Genomic DNA, 22,000 nt, shown 5'->3' with positions numbered 1-22,000 from the left:
CAATATGCATGCACACACATTCAGTGCTCTAACACACACACGGACAAACAGTGCTCCAACACACGTTACATGTACAAGATGCACAGACACACACACTCATTCATACACACACAAACACTAACACTCGCACTCACAAGTAGACAATACAAAACACATATACATATATATGCACACATATTCTCACACACTCACACATTCTCTCTGTTTACCCTCCACAGTTTTTCGACAGAAACACACTCATACTTCTCAAACACAAACACAAACTCTCTCTCGCTCTCACTCTCTCTCTCACACACACACACAGCCCCATCACTCTTACATAAGTACACAGATGCAAGCACATACATTTTCCCTCACCCACATCTTCAAACCATCTTACATACATTCCAATCCTCAGCGTACATGGAATCATGGCATGGTCAGCACAGGAGGCCATTCAACCCATTGGGTCTGTGCTGATTCCTACAGAAACATCCCAATCAGCCCCAATTCCCCACCCTTTCCACTATGTCTCTGCTGTGTGAGCTCTAGATCCCAGCTACTCTTTGAGTAAACCCTTTACCTCACACCCCCCCTTTGCCTTTAGCTCTGCCTTCTGATCTTTGAACAACCTGTGAAAAATAGCAAGTCTATCTACATCGGCCACATTTACCAAATCTCCTCCAACCTCTTTTAATCCAAGGAGACCAGTCACAAGAAAACAGGAGCAGGAGTGGCCATCAGGTACTCAAGCCTCCCCCACCATTCAAGATGATCAAGGCTGCGCCTTTACTCCACAGCCCTCCATTCCTTCATCTATAAAATATTTATTCACCTCCACTCCTTATACCTCACGTGATACAGCTTCCACCACGCACTGGGGAAGAGATTCACTACCCTCAAAGAAATTTCAACGATCAGAAGCCAGCTGTCGCCGAGAAATTTCACTTTGGTTGATTTCTCAGCGACGCGCTGAGATCCACTACGATTCTTGGAAGACTCCTCATGATCATGCCCGCGACATCCCGGCGAACTGTCGGCGACAGCCTAGTCGCCGGCAGTCGCCTTAAAATCGCCTAAGTGGGACAGGCCCTTTAGTCTTATGCTGCTGGATCGAACACTTCCCAGTCCCCTGGCCTCCCAACAGCCTTTGCCACTTTGTATGAACTACTTTTCAATGTAACATAATCCTTGACCTCCTTTGTTAACCCACGGCCTGTGCCTCTTTCTTGTGGAATCCCCTGTTTCGATGAGATAAACTCCTGCTGAGCATTATAGCCCAGTTCACCTTCAACAACTCCTCCCTCATACCGTTACAACTGCCCTTATTTAAGTTGAGGAAACTGGTTATGGACCTGTGGTGTTCATTCTCGAACTGCATTTGGAATTGTTGTCCCAGCTTCCCCAGTCAATAGACAATAGACAATAGGTGCAGGAGTAGGCCATTCAGCCCTTCGAGCCAGCACCGCCATTCAATGCGATCATGGCTGATCACTCTCAATCAGTAAACCAGTCTGAACCAGGAGCTGAAAAGCTTCATCCCCGGAACCATTCCAGTCAATATTGCAGCATTTATACAGGTTCAACCTACTCCCTCTGCATTGTACTCCAGGCCCCTGTCTGTGGATACAAGAAACCCCTATGCTTGAAGATAGACACAAAAATCTGGAGTAACACAGCGGGTCAGACAGCATCACTGGAGCAAAGGAATAGGTGACGTTTCTCCATTGATGCTGTCTGACCCGCTGAGTTACTCCAGCTTTTTGTGTCGATCTTCCGTTTAGACCAGCACCTGCAATTCCTTCCTACACATTTTATCTGCTCCATTGTGAAATCTCTGCAAAATCTATGTTTGGACAGCCACTCTTTCAATGTTACCAGCCCTTTTCAATGGCCGATGCACAGATACACCCAGGTTACCCTGCTCCCACATCACGTTTAGACCTCTCCCTTCTGCCACGTCTCCACTGCGTCTCATCCGCACAGTCCTGCTATCCAGCCAGACTCCTGCTGCTGCTTCCCCTCCTCCTCACTCATCCCCACACTGCTGCGTGATCTCTCTTACTTCATGCAGAGATGGCCACACAAACCAAGTCACTGTCTTATTGACACAGCATCTCTAACAATCCCTTACTGTGTCATTTAAACCTCAGTCCTTCGAGTTAAACAAGGAAAAGCTGTTGGGAGCCCCCATAGGAAACACTGATAGACTCTTTGGACAAGGCAGCACATTTATTAAGCTAGTTTATAAAACGTTCTTTGAGATTCAAAAGGAAAGATACCAGATAGAGGATATATACATCTGAATGCCAAAAGAGGATTTCTCTTCAATACGACTCTTCATAATGAAGGGATTGGTGTGAAGCTGATCTTTCAGCCAGTCAGGGAGTGTTGGCAAGTAACAGCTAGTCACTGCCTCCCTCTGCACTACCCTCTCTCCCTCATCTACGTTCTCTTTGATCCCTTAGACCTGCAGAGCTGCCTAACCTACAATTCACGCTGTTGAAATCCTTCAGGATCTAATTTGTTTCAATCAGTTCCCTCTCGGTCTTCTAAACATAGGTTACTAGCTTAGTCTGCACTACCTTTCCTCGTTCACCAACCTGGCCATTCCATGTATCAGTATTCCCCAAATGTTCCCAATGCACCCCTCACCTACAATTCCTCCCACTGCACTCTGAGCTGCTCCTGCTCTCCTAGAGACTCCAGCCCCTCCTCCTGACCCCGGTTCCCAGTTGGCCATCCTGGCCACTCTGCGGCTCCTAGCTCCTGACACAGGAGTGCACGTTATTGCAGACCGACAGCTAGCACGGATCTAACGAAGATGATTCCTCGCTCTTCTATTCGCGGTTGGCTTCGTGCAGTGAGCTCAACACTCTAAAGGAATCTGGTTTGTATGAAATCAATTTTTAAAAATTGAATGAAACAAAACAGAAATCGCATATCACAAGTTAGAGATCTGCGTTCAGGTCTCAAGAAAATCATTTAAAGCGAACAAAGTATGGAATTCCACAGCCGGAGGACGAATCCTATAAATTATAATATTTAAGGAAGAACAGAGATCTAAGGATGTTGATGCATTGGGAACATTTGGGGAATACTGATACATGGAATGGCCAGGTTGGTGAACGAGGAAAGGTAGTGCAGACTAAGCTAGTAACCTATGTTTAGAAGACCGAGAGGGAACTGATTGAAACAAATTAGATCCTGAAGGATTTCAACAGTGTGGATGTGGAGAGGATGCTTCCTTTTAAAGTCAGAGTTGTACAGCACAGAAACCGGCCCTTTCGGCCCACCTTGCCCAAGCTGACTGCATCAACACTAATCCCATTTGCCCACATTATGCTATGACATTAGGCACATGTCCTTTTACACGTTTCCTATCCATGTACCTGTCCAAATGCTTTTTAAATGCTGTACCTCCCTCCACCACCTCTTCTGACAGCTCGTTCCATATAACCACCACCCTCTTTGCAGAAAGCTAGGCCTCAGATCTCCATTATGTTTCTCCCCTTAAAACAATGCACTCTAGTTTTATACTCCCCCACCCTAGGAAATATCCTGTATGCATCCCATCTGTGCATCCCAGAATCTTGTAAACCTCTAAGGTTACCCATCAGCCTCTTACATCCCAGTGAAAATAATCCCAGCCGATCCTATCTCTTCGTATAATCACGGCCCTCCATTCTAGGCAGCATCCTGGTGAATCTCTTCTGCACTCTATTATTACCATATCCTTTCTGCAGTGCGGTGACCAGAATGGTACACAATATTCCAAATGTAGTCTAACAAATGTTTTGTACGGCCACACTATGATGTCCCTAGTCTGGTATTCAAAGCCTTGGCCTATGATGTCAAACATACCAAACGCCTTCATCACCACCCTGTCCACATGTGTCACTACTTTCAGGGAGCCATGGATTGCACCCCGAGATCTCTCTGTACATCAACACTCCTGACGTCCCTGCTATTCACTGTATGTGTCCTGTTAATATCTAACTTCCCAAAATGCGTTACTTCACACTTGCCTGGATTAAATTCCATCTTGCAGCGCTCTACTCAATTTACTCTGTCCCTCTTTATCCTTCATAACTTTCTTCACCATTTATAACTACTGCGGGGAGTATCTGGAATTAGTGGGTCATTGTTCAAAAGTAAAGGGTCATCCATTTAAAAGAGAGAGATGAGGCAAACTCTTGCACCCTCAAAGGATTTTTTTCCCCCACACAACTGTCTTGTTCAAAGGTCTGCGGAAAGCAGCATTTCAAATATCTTTCAGGAAGAGACATCTAAACAAGGGGGAAAGGTTGCATTGGCTGTGTGGAATTGAGGCTACAATTACGTCAGCCACCATCTTATTGAATGCTGGAGCAGTTTTGAGGGGCCAGGTGGCCTGTTTGTGCTCTTAATTGTTTAAAACCAACTGAGAAACAACTAGCCCTACACAGTAAAGGGCAGACCCTCAAAGGTGTTGCAGAACAGAGAGATCTGGGAGTACTGGTGCAAGGTTCCTGAAAGTGATGAGTCGGGTGGACAGTGTGGTGAAGAAAGCATTGATTGCCGTCATTGGGAAGAGTATTGAGTACAAATGATGGCACATGATTATGCAGCTGTACAAGTCGTTGGTGAGGCCTTACTTGGACAAGGCTGGGACTTTTTTCTTTGGAGCATAGGATACCGAGGAGTGATCTTATTGAGATGTTCAATATCATGAGGGGCATGGATAAAGTGAACGCTCAGTCTTTTTCCAAGGGTGGAGGAATTCTAAAACTAGAGGACATAGGCTTAAGGTGAGAGGGAAGAGATTTAAGAGTGACCTTAGAGGCAACCTTTCCACTCAGGGGGGTAGTCCATATCTGGAATGAGTTGTCAGAGAAAGCTACAAAAACAGATACAATTATGATTTTTAAGGCATTTGGACAGATATGTGGATAGAAAAGGTTAAAGCTATGGGCCAAATATGGGCAAATGGCTCTAGTTCAGTGTGGTCAATTGGTTGGCATGGACAAAGTGGGCCAAAGAGCCTGTTTCCAAGCTGCACAGTTCCATCACTAAATAAAAGGAAAATCTAGTCAGAGAGCGAGACGAACTGATTCACCGTAGATCAGTGTCCGGTAGACTAATGCCAGATTGGCTCTGGTTCATAAAGAGCATGACCAAGGGCTGACAGATTGGCCTTTGGAACCCCCACGGGTCCATTATTGGAAAGAATCAGCACGTCCCCAGCTGAATTTGCACAATCAAGAGATTGATTCATTGCTATCAGTTAGAAGCAATTTGATCCATATCCCTAAGAACTGCTTCAGACGGAATATTAGTAGAAAGGGGTTCTGGTGGATTGGGGATAGTTCTATCCTAAGGAGAGATCTTTACTGTGATCACTGCATCGGGGAGATTCATCTTGTTACCCCTGGATCAGGGAGTGATCCATCTCGTGAACACTGGATCAGGGAGTGGTCTATCTTATGAACACAGGATCAGGGAGTGATCCATCTTGTGAACACTGGATCAGGGAGTGGTCTACCCCATGAACACAGGATCAGGAGGATATCTGTCCAATGATCTCTGGATGACAGGGAGATCCATCCCACGGATACTGGAGCAGGGAGATAACCAACCTGTGATCATTGGCTTTGGGAGAATAGATCCATGCATTTCCCAGGATCATTGGAAATATATTCTTACACCGAGGGTGAATAAAGAGAAGAATGAGGACAGCGGGTTGGGCAGTTGAATGAGGAGGGTAAGCAATCTTGAGTGACTGAGGTAACACGCCTTGTGGTAAATAGGAGCAGATTGACTGGGTTAACCTGGGACCAGGAGAATACTGACTGAACAGAAGTCCTCCTCTTGAGAATGAAGTTATTTCTGCAGATATTAAGACGTGGAAGATTATTTTCCCCTCAAAAAATAGAAGCATTTTAAACGGAGCAGTGGATGACATCATCCATTTTTATGTAATACTAGTGCAGGGGCTGTGTGTAGGATAGGACCGACATCTCATCCTCAATTAAGCCCGTAGTGTGGGTAAATAAACATGTACAATAATAACTACTAACAAATCAGTGTTAACCGCCATTCCTGGGTCGTGGAATGTTTGCTGATCTTTGTTTCCCTTCTTACACACTGGAATGTAATCATGGGTGTGTCCGTACACACTGAGAATTACAGCATTTCCTGCCGATGATTGAACACGGAAAGTCTGAGGGTATGTGATAATGCTTAAAGGGGAAGTGGACAAATATCTGGAAAAGGAGACAAGGATAAGACAGGGGAGTGGGGCAAAGTGGAGGACCCGGGTGGCCTCCCACATAAATGTGCTGTGGAGATGCTGGAGGCTTAAGTGCTAATGTTGTGTGAAACATTGGCACTGTGTCTATGCGTGTGGCCTGTATGTTTGTGCTCATGTGTGTGTATGTGCTGTGTATGCAATGGTTGTATGTGTGCATGAGCATGTGCGAGTATGTACATGTAAGTGTGTGTACGCATGTGTGCATGTGCACATGTGCGTGGGTGCACAGGTGTGTGTTGCCACTGGCCTGTACTGGCTCCTGTGTACACATGTAGGCGATTGTGCCAATGATGTGCAGCGTAGAGCCCAACAGATCCCTCTCCCCGCTCCGACATGGAGGCCTGGGGGACATCATTTCAGCTTCTCTGCAAGTGAAGCCCAAAGTTTTAACCAAGCCAGCCGTCAATGGTGCAACGCTGCCAAAGTTTGGCAACTTTACACACCCGGACACCAGGTGCCCTGTGATGACTAAAGCCGCTCCAGGGTAATCAGCAGTTGATCGACCATTGTCGGAAGCACTCAGATCCTCCCACACCTTTACCGCTCCTGTAATCCAGTGACCACGTGATGTCTGGAGTTTGCTCCCTGTCTCCAAATAATTACCTGAGATCAGCGGCAATAGATTACTCAGAATGAACTCCACGCAGCTCGGGTGGGGTAAACATGGCAACTCGGGAGGGGTAAACATGGCAGCTCGCGAGGGGTAAACATGGCAGCTCGGGAAGGATAAACCTGGCAACTCTGGAGGGGTAAACATGGCAGCTCGGGAAGGATAAACCTGGCAACTCTGGAGGGGTAAACATGGCAGCTCGGGAAGGATAAACCTGGCAACTCTGGAGGGATAAACATGGCAACTCGGGAGAGGTAAACATGGCAACTCGGGAGGGGTAAACATGGCAGCTTGGGAGGGGTAAACATGGCAGCTCGGGAAGGATAAACCTGGCAACTCTGGAGGGGTAAACATGGCAGCTTGGGAGGGGTAAACATGGCAGCTCGGGAAGGATAAACCTGGCAACTCTGGAGGGATAAACATGGCAACTCGGGAGGGGTAAACATGGCAACTCGGGAGAGGTAAACAGAGCTCCTAGCTGTGGCTCTGCTCCAGTGAGATGGGTGACTGCCAGTGGGGTGTTGATGTTGGACACTGGGAGCTCTCCTGGCCGAGGGTTCACTGGAGATGTGAATAAGAAGAGTGAACAAAAGAAAAATTAAGATCTGAGAAATTCCTACCCTCCCACTTCCTAAATTCTGGCCAATTGCACCAGGCAGTTTATCTGAGGACCGGTCCCAGCTTTGGGCCATGCTGATAGTGTTCGGGAGTTTCCATGAGTGTGGCACGGGTGGTGTAGCGGTTAGCACTGCTGCCTCACAGCTCCAGGGACCCAGGTTCAATCCCGGCCTCGGGTCCTACGTGTGGAATTTGCATGTTCTCCCTGTGACCAGGTGGGTTTGCCCCGAGTACTCCGGCTTCCTCCCACATCCCAAAAACATGGGGGGTGGTGGCTTCCAGCTCATTCCAACTCTCCACACAAAAAAATGACACCCTACCAGTTTATAAATATTGTGTGTGTGTGTGTGCATACATGTTTGTATTAATCTCTGTATGTGTGTATGTGTGTGTGTGTATGTAGGTGTGCGTGGATGCAAGTGTGTTAATGTGCGTGTGTGTGAGTGTACATGCGTGCACATAAAACAGAACACGCTGGAAAGACTCAGCAGATCAGGTAGCATCTATGGTGAGACAAACAACGTTTCCAGTCTGCCTTGAAATTCACTGCATCTTATCTATGTAATACTTATCTATGTAATATCAGTGTAAGAAAATAACTGCAGATGCTGGTACAAATCCAAGGTATTTATTCACAAAATGCTGGAGTAACTCAGCAGGTCAGGCAGCATCTCAGGAGAGAAGGAATAGGTGACGTTTCGGGTCGAGACCCTTCTTCAGACTGATGTAATATCAGTAAAACCTTACTGAACGTGCAGGGGTTGTAGTCGGAAAACATCCAACAGTCTGTGAATTCTGCTAAATCAGCACCATCAAAGCCCTGAGTGTCCAGTTATGTGGGAGCCCATGAAGATGTCAGCGAGCACATTATCGTGATCATTAATTCAACAACCAGCGTGCTATGACAATGAACATTCATCCACAAATAATACAGTAATTCTCCAGAGTTGAGTATCAAAGTTTAAATATATAATGATATGTGCACTGTAAGTGTTTAATGTTTTTGCGGGCAGACATGCATTGATGTTATGCATTAACAAAGTGCGAGGGAGACTCCACTTTAGTGTGCGTGTATGATGCATTAATTAGCTTGATATGACCTTTCTCCACAGGCATCTGTGCAGACCCTGCCACAACCGGGAAAAGGCGAAGCGACTTGGCCAGTACATCTGTCAGAAATGCCATCTGATCATTGACGAGGTGCCACTCATGTACAAGAGTGATCCCTATCACGCTGATCATTTCAACTGCACCCAGTGTGGGTACGTTGGCCAATCAACTCAATCATGTAGAATACCCACCCAGCACAGTCTGTAACCACGGTGACACCACGCCATCCTCACATCCAATGCCTTTGGTTAATTGAGTTCATTGTTGTGCATCTCTTCTGCACGGATCTGGGAGCAAAGCTTATTACGCTGATCCTTTGGTCTGTGACATCCGGTGTCATCCACTTATCGATGCCCCTCCCACCACTGACTGCTGGAGAGACTGGGACAGAAGTTAAATAAATGATATCCCTGTACAGGGATGATGGTAGTATGATTGTCAGTGTGCGACTGTCAACATATGACTGTCAGCATGTGCCTGTTGCCGTGTGACTATCAGTGTGTGCCTATCCGTGTGTGCCTGCCCCTGTGTGCCTGTCTGTATGTGGCTGTCCAGCAGTGCCTACGCTATTCCTTACTTCCTTGGAACATTGAAGGAGGCTATTTGGCCCATTGAGTCCATGCTGGTGCACAAAGAGCAATCCCATGCTCCTGCGAATTCAACTGTAACCTATTCTCCCCACATTCTCTTCAACTCCCCCCAGATTCTATCCATCTACAGGAAATTTCCAAGTGACCAATTAACAGCTTCAGATACAAGCCATACGTCTTTGGGATATGGGAGGTAACCAGGAGAACATACAAACTCCACACCGAGAGTACCGGAGATCAGATTTGAACATAGAAACATAGAAAATAGGTGCAGGAGTAGGCCGTTCGGCCCTTCAAGCCTGCACCGCCATTCAATATGATCATGGCTGATCATCCAACTCAGTATCCCGTACCTGCCTTCTCTCCATACCCCCTGATCTCTTTAGCCACAAGGGCCACATCTAACTCCCTCTTAAATATAGCCAATGAACTGACCTCAACTACCTTCTGTGGCAGAGAATTCCACAGATTCACCATTCTCTGTGTGAAAAAAAACTTTCTCATCTCGGTCCTAAAAGACTTCCGCTTATCCTTAAACTGTGACCCCTTGTTCTGGACTTCCCCAACATTGGGAATAATCTTCCTGCATCTAGCCTGTCCAACCCCTTAAGAATTTTGTAAGTTTCTATAAGATCCCCCCTCAATCTTCTAAATTCCAGCGAGTAGAAGCCGAGTCTATCCAGTCTTTCTTCATATGAAAGTCCTGCCATCCCAGGAATCAATCTGGTGAACCTTCTCGGTACTCCCTCTATGGCAAGAATGTCTTTCCTCAGATTAGGAGACCAAAACTGTACGCAATACTCCAGGTGTGGTCTCACCAATGCTCTGTACAACTGCAGCAGAACCTCCCTGCTCCTATACTCAAATCCCTTCGCTATGAATGCCAACATACCATTCGCTGGTCTCTGGGGCGGTGAGACTGCTGCTCCGACAGTAAATATAAATCACTGTAAGCATTGAATGTGTTTGAAGGATCATTGAGCTTGGATCTCACGCTGTGTGCTTTGCAGGAAGGAGCTCACAGCGGATGCTCGGGAGTTGAAGGGGGCTCTCTACTGCCTGCCCTGCCACGACAAGACGGGAGTCCCCATCTGTGGGGCGTGTCGGAGACCCATCGAGGGCCGCGTGGTCAATGCCCTGGGGAAACAGTGGCACGTCGAGGTGGGTGGCTGCTCCCAGGGCCAGCGCGGAGTGAGGGGCTCTGTGCCAGCGAGGGCACTCAGGCCAGGGAGCTGAGAGAGCAGACGTCCCTGGCCACAGACCCCCCCCCCCCCCCCCCTCACCTCCCAATTGTTTTGTTTATAAACTGCCAATATCGGCAGCTTTTGATTTGATTGCGTTATTACTTTGTATTTTTGTTTTGGAATAAAATATTTGTAATATAAAATATAATTTTTTTTAAAATGGTAGACCCCTCCCCCCCTGGACTGACTGCCCTGCTGGGCAGACCCCAACCCTCCCTGGACCCTGTGCTCACCCCGTCCAGGACAGACTCTGCCTTGCCCCAGACAGGTCTGCCCTTCCCTGGCCTCCCCTTCTCCCTGGGCAGACTCCTCTCTCTCCTCGGACAGACTCCGGCTTTTCCTGGTCATTTGCTTTGCCCCTTCCTGGACTTTGGCTCTTCCTCTCTCTGCCCACTGACTCCATCTTTGCCTGGACTGACTTTACTGACCCTGCCCACTGGCACTACTCACTGCCCACTGACACTACTCACTGCCCACTGACCTCGCCCACTGCCCAATGACCTCGCCTATGCACTGCCCAATGACCCTGCCCACTGACCCTACTCACTGCCCACTGACTTAGCCCACTGCCCAATGACCTCGCCTATGCACTGCCCAATGACCCTGCCCACTGACCTCGCCCACTGACCCTGCCCACTGACTCCATCTTTGCCTGGATTGACTTTACTGACCCTGCCCACTGACTCTACTCACTGCCCACTGACTTAGCCCACTGCCCAATGACCTCACCTATGCACTGCCCAATGACCCTGCCCACTGACCTCACCCACTGCCCACTGACCCTGCCCACTGACTCCATCTTTGCCTGGACTGACCTTACTGGCCCTGCCCACTGACCGCACTCACTGCCCACTGACTTAGCCCACTGCCCAATGACCTCGCCTATGCACTGCCCAATGACCCTGCCCACTGACCTCGCCCACTGACCCTGCCCACTGACTCCATCTTTGCCTGGACTGACCTTACTGGCCCTGCCCACTGACCGTACTCACTGCCCACTGACTTAGCCCACTGCCCAATGACCTCACCTATGCACTGCCCACTGACCTCACCCACTGACCTCACCCACTGCCCACTGACCTCGCCTATGCACTGCCCAATGACCCTGCCCACTCACTGCCCACTGCCCCCACCCATTCTCTGTACCCTGACCTTTCCCCCATCCCTGTGCCTGTGATGTCCTCCTGGGGCAGTTGTTCTGCTGCTGTTGATGTTATGGTGATTGTAATTAAAACCCTGCCTGATACAGTACATCTCTCCCCCTCCATTTGTTGCAGCATTTTGTCTGTGCCAAGTGTGAGAAACCGTTTTTGGGGCACCATCACTTTGAACGGAAAGGACTGGCCTACTGCGAGAAGCATTACAACCAGGTACACGAGCGTGGACATATCCTTCACTCACGTTGTTTTGTCACCACAGTGGAGTAGCGGGAAGAGCCACAGCCTCATAGTTTCAGACACCCACCTTTGATCTTGATGTCAGGCGCTGCCCATGAGGAGTTTGCACGTTCTCACTCTGATTATGTGGGTTTCCCCCGGGTGCTCCATTTTCCTCCCACATCCTGAAGATGTGCAGATTGGTGGATTAGATTGGCCGCTGAAAATTACTCCTGTCGTGTATGTGAGTGGTAGAATCCAGGATGGAAGGGGGGGGGGAGAAGATTTATGGGAAAGTGGAGAGAATAAAATGGGATCAATGAATGGATGGTTGATGGTCAGCACGGACTGAGTTGGCCGAAAGGCCTATTTCATTGCTGCATCGTTCTCTAGTTATATTCTGCAATGTCTTGTCAGAACCTAGCCCTTTGTAAATGAATCTGGTGAACCTTCCAATGTCAAGATATATCCCAGCTAACATCTAGTTAACATCGAGTTTACATCACTAGCTAACATCCAGCTGGTGTCCATATCTGCACAGTATTCCCTGTGTAGAACTGTGGTAATTGAAAAAGAAAGTTACAGCACAGAAACAGGTCCTTCATCCCACAGAATCCACACATCCCATTTACCCAGTATCCTATACAATCTTATTTAAATTTCCCTACATTCTGATTAACTGCCCTTAGATTCTACCTTGACTAAACTAGGGACAATTTACAATGGCCAATTAACCTGTAGGTCTTGGGGATGTGGGTAGAAACCAGAGCACCCCAGCGAAGCCCATGGGGAGAATGTGCAAACTTCACAGAGACAGCACTTTACGACAGGACCAAACGTCGCAGGTCCTGTGATGCAGCTGCACTACCTGCTGCACTGCAGTGCAGCATTAAACCGTCTCCTTAAAGTAGTAACGTTGGCATGAGGAGATTGTTACTCACTTGTGCAGTAATATTACTCTATGTTGAGTGCTAATGTTAAGTACTTGTACTGCACTGTCACCCACTAATTCAGAAGCACTCTGTCTTTATACTGAATGCGACTCACGAGTTCAGTAATGTTATTAACATGGAATTGTTATTAACTGTAATGTTAACATTTACTGTATCACTGAGTATGTGGTTGGTACTTTGAGACTGAGCGGAATCCTGTCTCTGGTTGGGTGTGTTCTATGACCCTCACAGCCTGTGTTTGTCTTGGCAGCTGTTTGGAGACGTTTGTTACCACTGTAACCGGGTGATTGAGGGTGATGGTAAGTACTCATCCTACTGCCGCCATTCAACTCCTCCAGGAGCTAATCCCACCTCCCAGACAGAGACAGAACCTCTTCCCTCGCCGGCTACCCACTCAATATCAGTCACACAGATTCACACGGAAGATTTCCTTCTCCTGTTTCTATCATCATTCCTACATTTCCCATCTCCCCTGACTCCACCATCCAATAGACAATAGACAATAGGTGCAGGAGGAGGCCATTCGGCCCTTCGAGCCAGCACCACCATTCAATGTGATCATGGCTGATCATTCTCAATCAGTACTCCGTTCCTGCCTTCTCCCCATACCCCCTGACTCCGCTATCTTTAAGAGCTCTATCTAGCTCTCTCTTGAATGCATTCAGAGAATTGGCCTCCACTGCCTTCTGAGGCAGAGAATTCCACAGATTCACAACTTTCTGACTGAAAAAGTTTTTCCTCATCTCAGTTCTAAATGGCCTACCCCTTATTCTTAAACTGTGGGCCCTGGTTCTGGACTCCCCCAACATTGGGAACACGTTTCCTGCCTCTAACGTGTCCAACCCCTTAATAATCTTATACGTTTCGATAAGATCTCCTCTCATCCTTCTAAATTCCAGTGTATACAAGCCTAGTCGCTCCAGTCTTTCAACATACGATAGTCCCGCCATTCCGGGAATTAACCTAGTAAACCTACGCTGCACGCCCTCAATAGCAAGAATATCCTTCCTCAAATTTGGAGACCAAAACTGCACACAGTACTCCAGGTGTGGTCTCACTAGGGCCCTGTACAACTGCAGAAGGACCTCTTTGCTCCTATACTCAACTCCTCTTGTTATGAAGGCCAACATTCCATTGGCTTTCTTCATTGCCTGCTGTACTCACCACTTCATATATATATACAGCCGGAAACAGGCCTTTTCGGCCCTCCAAGTCCGTGCCACCCAGCAATCCCCGTACATTAACACTATCCTACACCCACTAGGGACAATTTTTACATTTACCCAGCCAATTAACCTACATACCTGTACGTCTTTGGAGTGTGGGAGGAAACCGAAGATCTCGGAGAAAACCCACGCAGGTCACGGGGAGAACGTACAAACTCCTTACAGTGCAGCACCCGTAGTCAGGATCGAACCTGAGTCTCCGGCGCTGCATTCACTGTAAAGCAGCAACTCTACCGCTGCGCTACCGTGCCGCCCGCCTCTGACCCTTTGACTTCTGACCCTGCCTCCACGGTGACCAGCTCTCTGGTTACACCCTGGCGTGTAGTCCCGTGTTTTTCAACGGGTGGTGTAGCTTCATATTAACTCCAGAGGTACATAACCCAGGATGAAACCATTCTCAAAGGACGGGTTGCATAGATCAGCCTTGTATAGGCCATGCCCAGGTTAACGTCTGACCTGTGCTCACACGTACATATGAACGAGCTCCCACAATTGCCTGATTTACGTAAATTCCTATAAACTAAAACCAGTTTCTTCTCTCTCACCACCTGGTCATTTTCCTATTTGATCCATCTGTATTTTGATGCTCTTTGTTACTGTGCAGTGGAGGTATGATGACCGTACTCAGTGATTTTTGTGTATTTTCTGACTTGCGGACAAAATCGACTCACGGACGTCCGTAAAAGCGAACTCGGTCATTCCCCGGGTACGGCTCGATTACACCTGTAACTACAGAATTAAGAGCAGTCTAACAGGTGCTAAATGAGTCGATTGTGCAGAGGGAGAGGGACTAATTCCTGCCATGTGAGAGTGCAGAAATAGTGAAATGGGTTTAGAATTAGGCCGGGCTGTTGATGACAAAAAGCACTACTTCAGAGTTTAAATTGGGAATGACCTGTCCCCAATGACAGAGTGAGATGGAGGGCAGCAGCACGTGGAGTATTGGAACCGAGTCAGCAGGGGGCACTGAGGTCGGAATGCGTCCCCCCATTGTTTGGGCAGAGGGTTGAGGGGAATGAATGGCCTGCTCCTATTGCCAAGCAACCCAGTTGCGTCAAGCGACGGGCACCTGGTTGAACAGCGAGTGGTTTGGAGGTGAAAGTGATGGCATCCATTTTATGTTGCAGTGGTGTCGGCTCTCAACAAGTCCTGGTGCGTTCACTGTTTCGCTTGCTCCAGCTGTCACTCCAAGCTCACCCTGAAGTAAGTACCTGCCTCCACCGTTGTTCAAACTAATCTCTCCCTCTCCCACCGCCAGAGACCGACTGGATTTCAGAAACCTCCTCACTGCTGCCATGCCGATGACTATCATAGAACATCCACATACAACCGTCAGAGTGTTACACACAAACAGGATGCTTTCCCATCAGTCTTATGCTGCCGGCCAATCCAGTCGGCCTCAGAGGACCGAGAGCAAGTGTTCAGCAAAACAGTCACCGAGTCTACGTTTGGTCTCGCTAATGTTCAGGGTGCCACATTGGGAACACTGGATGCAGTAGATGAAGTTAGAGGTGGTGCACATGAATCTCTGTCTCACTTGGAAGGACTGCTGGGGTCCCTAGATGGAGACGAGGGAGGAGGAATAGGGACAGGTGTTACATCTTATGTGGTTGCAGAGGAAAGTATCTGGGGAGGGGGTGGCTTGGGTGGGAAGGAATGAGTGATCCAAGGAGTTGTGGAGGAAACAGTCTCTGCAGAAGGCGGAAAGGGGTGGAGATGGGAAGACGACGTGACTGGTAGTGGGATCACATTGGAGGTGGTGGAAATATCTTAGGATGATGTGTTGGATGCAGAGGCTGGTGGGTGAAAGGTGAGGACTGGGGGAATTCTACCCATGTTCCATCTGGGGGGAAGCGCAGTGAAACCAGAACTGAGGACACAGAGGAAATGTGGATGAGGGATCCATCTACAGTATGACTCTCATAGATGTGATATAGGGGGGGAAACCGTGGTAAGGTCAGGAAAGAGGATATCTTGGATGTCCTAGAATGGAAAGCCACATCCTGGGCGCAGGTACGGCTGAGATGGAGGAATTGAAAGTAAGGGCTAGTGGCTTTGCAGGAGGCAGGGTGGGAGGTGGTGTAGTCCACATTACTGTGGGAGTTGGTACGTTTACACCAGGTGTCAGTCGATAGTCTGTCCCCTGTCATGGCTACAGAGAAATCATCTGCAGGGCCACTCCCTCCAGATTCCAACACTCACCCTGCACACTGTAGGCAACTTACAGCAACCAATTAACCCATCAATCTGCACGTCTTTAGGATGTGAGAGGTAACCAGATCATGCAGGGGAAACCCACGCGGTCAACGGAGAACACGCAAACTCCACTCAGACAGCACCCGAGGTTAGGATTAAACCGGGGCCCGGCGCTGTGAGGTGGCGGCTCTCCCCTGTGGGAGTGATGGGTCGGTCACCTGTGCGTTTCCTGGATCCAGAGGTCTGGCTTTGATTCCGTGGAGGATGTTGCCTGTGGAGGGGGAGCTGGTCCTTCCAGTCCCCCGTTTCCTCGGAGATTCCTCTCCCCAGAATACTGGAGCAGTTTCGGAGTTGGCTGCACTTCCTGCAGGACCTCTGGACAAGGGTAGGGGGTAGGGAGCAGTTTGTCAGTCAGCGCATGAGTGCAGGCGTCCTGTGATGGTCGTGAGTCTGAGCGGGTTGTGTGTCTTTTGTGCAGGAACAAGTTTGTGGAGTTCGACATGAAGCCCGTGTGCAAACGTTGTTACGAGAAGTTCCCGCTGGAACTGAAGAAGCGACTGAAGAAGCTGTCTGAGAGAAACGCGGGGAAGTGAGGCCAGGGCTGCAGCTGGTGGACCCTGGTCCTCCGGGTTCCCTCCGGATGTCAGGATCGGAGCCGGGACACCCTCGATATACTCAGCGAGGAGGGCACAATGCCAAGCTTGACTCAATCATTCACTTACCATTATGGAGCGTAAGGGGTGGGTGGGGGGGGGGCAATACTGGTGTTACATCTTCACCACAGGGACCTGGGTTTGTGTCAGTTAGTGCAGCCTCTGTGATCCCTGTTTGACGAGAGAGCTAAGTGTTGAACAAGCTCCGCGATGCACTGGAGCCGCAGTGGACACGCGTGTTTATTGCGTTGCCTTGCGCAGACTGGCACTGGGGAGCCCAGCCAGCACTGTATGTGGTGGTGACAGGTTACAGCAACAACATTTCTGGTACATCGTCAGCAGGAAACTCCGAGAGGCCCCACGAGATGCTGGAATCTGGAGCAAAAAATAAACTGCTGCAGGAACACAGCGGGTCAGGCAGCATCTGTGGAGGGAAAGGACACCTAATGTTTTGGGCCAGGACCCTTCATCTGGACTGATAGAGTAGAAGGGAGATTACCAGTATAAAGTGGTGAGGGGTGGGGGGGGCAGGGGGGGGGGGGGCGACCTAGCCACTGGTGGGTGGATCAGGTGAGGAGGGGTGGATGGGCAGATGGAGTCGGGTGCGGGAGGGCCATGGAAGGATTTGGTGACCTCCATGTCTCTTTTTCTCTCCTGACTTAGGAGTGTCCTCTCACACACCCTTCATTCCAGCCACTCCGTAGTCCACTCCGCGATCACCCAGTTTCTTCCTCCCCACTCCCAGTCCATCTGTCCATCTCTCACAAGCTCCTCCAACTGGGTCCCCTGTGCCCATCCCCACTGTTCCCACCTGCCCTTCTCTCCTGTATTTGGTTCCACCGTTCCAATTCCTTTAGATGCCACAATCTCCAGCCTTTCTTGCCTGCACCCATCACCTCCCAACCACTGTTGCTTTCTCCACCCTCCTCACCTCCACCCACATATTGCTTGCCAGCTCTTGCCCCGTCTCTCCCTCTCGCCTCCTTATACTGGCTACCTGCTCTTTCAGTCCAGATGAAGTCTCGTTCCGAATCGTTGACTGTCCATTTCCCTCCACAGATGCTGCCTGACAGTTGCTTCACAAAAGACTACCTGTGTGCCAATTGTAAGCAGTTAAATTGAAATCTGTGTAGTGACAATCCAATTTTTAAAGACAGCACACCAGTAGCACATGGTTAATTGGTCATTTTCATTGAGATGGACAGAAAACCTCCTCCCCTCCACTGATAACCTCCTCCTTCCCCACTCCCCTTTTCCCCTACTTGCTCTCCACAGTTAGGTTGACAGCAGTAATAACCTAGTTTCATATAATGCTTTGAATATAGTGACGTGTTGGGTTCTCATTTGTGCAGCAGTACCTGCCGTACTTGCCTTCTATTGTCTAATTAATTGTTAAGGTGTATCTTGCTTTAATTTATATTGAGAGGGGCCAGGTCACGTTTGTGAGAGAAAGGGACTGTGGTATTCCTAGAGTGTGGTTAGTCTCGGGCTGTGCAGAGGGAATGAGTTCTGCTGCTCTTTGCTCCATACTTCGCCAAAGTCACTTATTTCTGTACCCTTGGTGTACCTGGCCTGATGTACTAGCTGGGCACATGGCCTGTTGTAGTCACTCAGGAGAACCAAACTTCATTTTGTCACTAACTTGTCCGACACTGACTGAAAGAGCTGCGCACTGGAAAATTTAGTCCAGCACGTTTAAGTTGGGGAATCGTTGCCAAGTTGAATCTACGAACTCTTTGACCTTGCCGAAACATGGCCTGACTGTCCACAATGGAACTGAAGGGACGGCATTGTGAAAGGGTGAAGCTCTCGACGGAATTCCTTCAGAAACCCGAGTTGTGGCTTGTGGGTGAAAGGTCTTTGAGGCCTGAGACGGCAGATTTAGAGCTGGGAGTGCAAGCAATTACTAGCGCCAGCCTTCACACCGTCACCACAGCTGCAGCTGTGGCCACCCTGAGCAAAGCCTGATTAAACAGGCAGTACAGCTAGTTAGACGCTATCAGGGCAATGCACTCGCTGTCTTCACAGAGTGCGCGATACCACGTAGAGTTTCAAATGAAAGCAGACGCACCGACGGCCAGCTGGAGGGGCGAGAGTAAAGGGTTATTGAGCCGACTGTGCTCAGCATTGCCTCCTTCCTCAGACCCATGCTGGGCTTTGGGGGCTGACTCAATATACGGTGCATGAAGATCAAAACACTGACAGTGCTGGAAACATGACATTAAGAACAGCCAGCAGTGTGGCAGCATCCGCAGACAGGATCAGCTTTGCCACCCTTCACCCAATCCGACTGTTCCTCCCTCCAAAGACGCTGCCTGACCTGACGAGTGTTTCCTGTTTTGATTTTATTCCACATTGCTTTGCTCTACTTGCAACCTCTGAAGTGGAGGTCTCTCTCAATAAAACATTCCAGACTCATCCAAGGCAAAGAACCACCTGCTTCGACAGCCCAGGAAAACAATGGGGATGATAAAGATTAGTGGCAATCCCATGGCTGATGTCCTGGGTCTGTGAGCTGCCCACTGACTGGAGGGTCAATAGGTGACCCGTGGCCCACCAGCAGGGTTGCTGAGCAAAGGCACAGAAGGATTGCAATACAGGTCCACCCCCCGCCCAACATAAGCCAGGATTCCCAGCAGGAGATCGGAGGGGTTGCAGCCAACCCTTCTTCACCTGATGCCTGCATACAGGGAAGTTCCTGGACCAGGGTGGGAAGCTGGAGTCCTGGGATCGAGACTCCCCACAGACCCCGAGCACAGTCACGCAAGCTTGAGTGTAAGAAGGAACAGCAGATGCTGGTTTCAGCCGAAGATAGACACAAAAAGCTGGGAGTAACTCAGCGGGACAGGCAGCATCTCTGGAGAGAAGGAATGGGTAACGTTTCAGGTCGAGACCCTTCTTCAGACTACTGAGTGCTCCAAGCCAGGTCAACTGGCTGAGGAGGGCAGGGAGCTGGACACGCCCTGGGATCTGAGGATCAGTTCACTGTTGAGTGGTGGGAGAGGGCGTGGGGTCCAGGGGTGGGAGAGGGTGTGGGGTCCAGGGGTGGGAGAGGGTGTGGGGTCCAGGGGTGGGAGAGGGTGTGGGGTCCAGGGGTGGGAGAGGGTGTGGGGTCCAGGGGTGGGAGAGGGTGTGGGGTCCAGGGGTGGGAGAGGGTGTGGGGTCCAGGGGTGGGAGAGGGTGTGGGGTCAAGGGTTGGAGGGCGTGGGAGTGGGTATGGGCAAAGGTCAGAGGTCATGTGTTGCAGGGGTGGGAGAGAGTGTGTGTGGTGAAGGGTCGGACAGCATGAGAGAGGGCAGGGGTTGAAGGTGTCGCAGGCATCGAGAGGGAGTCCAGAGATGGGGAAGGGGGTGAGCGTGGAGGTTACAGAACGTGAGATGCTGGAGCCGTTTGGCCCGTTACATCTTCGATTACATCAGCGATTATTAAAATAATTAACTCCAAATGTTGAATTTGTTCCATTGCTGTTACCTCTCACTCTTTTAAATTCCACTCTCCCCCATCCCTCCGTGTAACACCACCCTTTCTTCCTGAGAATGAACTCCCATTGCCCAAGTGCTGCCCTACCAGAGGGGAAGAGACCAAACTGTATTTGTTTTTGTACAAGCTTGTCGTGAGTGGCTCCTCGTTACTCATTCCCACTCCATTGACTATTCCTTTGGAAGCAGCACCTCTCCACGTATTACCCAATTGAGCTTGAGGGGGAAGGAGATGGAGAGAGAGATGTGAGGCCTACGATGATGAGGATGTCGTCACAGGGACACTGGGCTGCATGCAGAGCTATTGATTTGTGACGATATCTGCAGCTCACAGCGACAGACTGCTGCATCTCCGCTGGTCTTATTACTGCTCATTCACTTTGCTCCTCTCACACAATCAGCTCCAGCTCTTTCCATTCTCCCCCCCCCCCGTGTTTATCCATACTATTCCTGAATCCAAAACTTTGCCCCTTTCCCAAAATCCTTCCAGCCACTCACCAGCTACGCAAGCTTCTCATGAAATCCTGATTGGTTTATTGATAGATATCATATTTATTCCCTTGATTTTAATTTGCCCCTAAATTACTACCTCTTCCCCACAATTATTGACGGATCCCTGTAGTTCAGCTGACTCATCAGTTGTCAGCTATCTCTGTTTAAGTCTCAACTTATTCGGCATCTCTCGATAATTGTGCCCTCTAAATTCTTGTCAGTCTTCAGGACACCACTTCTTTCACCTCACACCTGAAATGTGGAGAGCGCAATGCCAAGCTTCCTCCGAGAGAAAAAACAAAAATAGCAGGTCAGGCAGCATCCGTGGAGAGAGAACCAAAGTCATCCTTCAGAACGCCACAGCTACGGAGTATTTACTGCATCTGCAGTTTTTGATTTTCTATTAATTCTCTGATAGCTCAAACCAGCTGACCTCCTGTGTTCGTGCCAAAATCCTCAATGTGTCTCTAATTCAATCCTGGAAGTCTTGGATGTGTGGTGTTTCTCTGTGGCAAGGATGAGGCATGAATGTAATGTTACCTGGAGTTCCAGAGGCCCCAGGACTGTACACAAGGACTTTCATGAGAGAAAGAAATTGGAGAAAACTGGGCAAAGGGGGAGGGGAAAGTGAAACACATTTGTTGTGGCTGTGTAAAAGTAGTGAAACATTAACCGTGCCCAGTGATAAACTATTCATCAAAGCACAGCCTTTCAGCAGGACAAATGTTAGTCAAGATCTGAAGAGGAAAATGAGTCTGCCTTCCTCACACAAGAAAGAATTAGACTCTGTTTTCAGAAGGAGGAAGGAAATCCCTGAACTTCAAGTGTCTCCAGTGTCATAACATTAATGTGGCCTTGTTGGAGTTGGATTTAGCAGCTTTGAAAACAGATATACTGATTATACTCAAACAGCTGCATAAAACTTACATTGTAAACTGCTCATAGTTCTGCTTGTTCTGCTTACATATGCTCAGTAAAAGTTATGTACCATGGTTATTACATCCTGGCTCAGGTAACAGGTTGCTTGCACAGCCCTGGGTGTGGGGCGAGAGACACAGGTCCTGAGTACTTCACCCGTGCTCACACTCTCGCCTGGTCTGTTGTCACACCCTTTCCTCTTGTCTACCTTTCCTATTCCAGCTTTTCGGCTGCTATAACGTTATCAATTTCCAACCTTTGGCC

General features: G+C 49.0%; 1 protein-coding gene across 1 annotated transcript in view; it reads left to right on the top strand.

Moving 5' to 3' along the window:
- The window catches only part of LOC144599588 (LIM and senescent cell antigen-like-containing domain protein 1), a 54,484-nt gene extending 37,610 nt beyond the window's left edge, over positions 1 to 16,874 (top strand). Inside the window, exons 5-10 of the mRNA XM_078410651.1 lie at positions 8,612 to 8,761; positions 10,210 to 10,360; positions 11,721 to 11,813; positions 13,023 to 13,071; positions 15,126 to 15,201; positions 16,673 to 16,874. Coding sequence (XP_078266777.1) covers positions 8,612 to 8,761; positions 10,210 to 10,360; positions 11,721 to 11,813; positions 13,023 to 13,071; positions 15,126 to 15,201; positions 16,673 to 16,787 — 634 coding nt within the window. The 3' untranslated portion in view covers positions 16,788 to 16,874. The remainder of the gene's footprint in view (positions 1 to 8,611; positions 8,762 to 10,209; positions 10,361 to 11,720; positions 11,814 to 13,022; positions 13,072 to 15,125; positions 15,202 to 16,672) is intronic.
- Positions 16,875 to 22,000: the final 5,126 nt, after the last annotated feature.

The sequence above is a fragment of the Rhinoraja longicauda genome, chromosome 13 (assembly GCF_053455715.1).
Source record: "Rhinoraja longicauda isolate Sanriku21f chromosome 13, sRhiLon1.1, whole genome shotgun sequence".
Lineage (NCBI taxonomy): Eukaryota > Metazoa > Chordata > Chondrichthyes > Rajiformes > Arhynchobatidae > Rhinoraja > Rhinoraja longicauda.
This window is presented reverse-complemented; position numbering and strand designations above follow the sequence as displayed.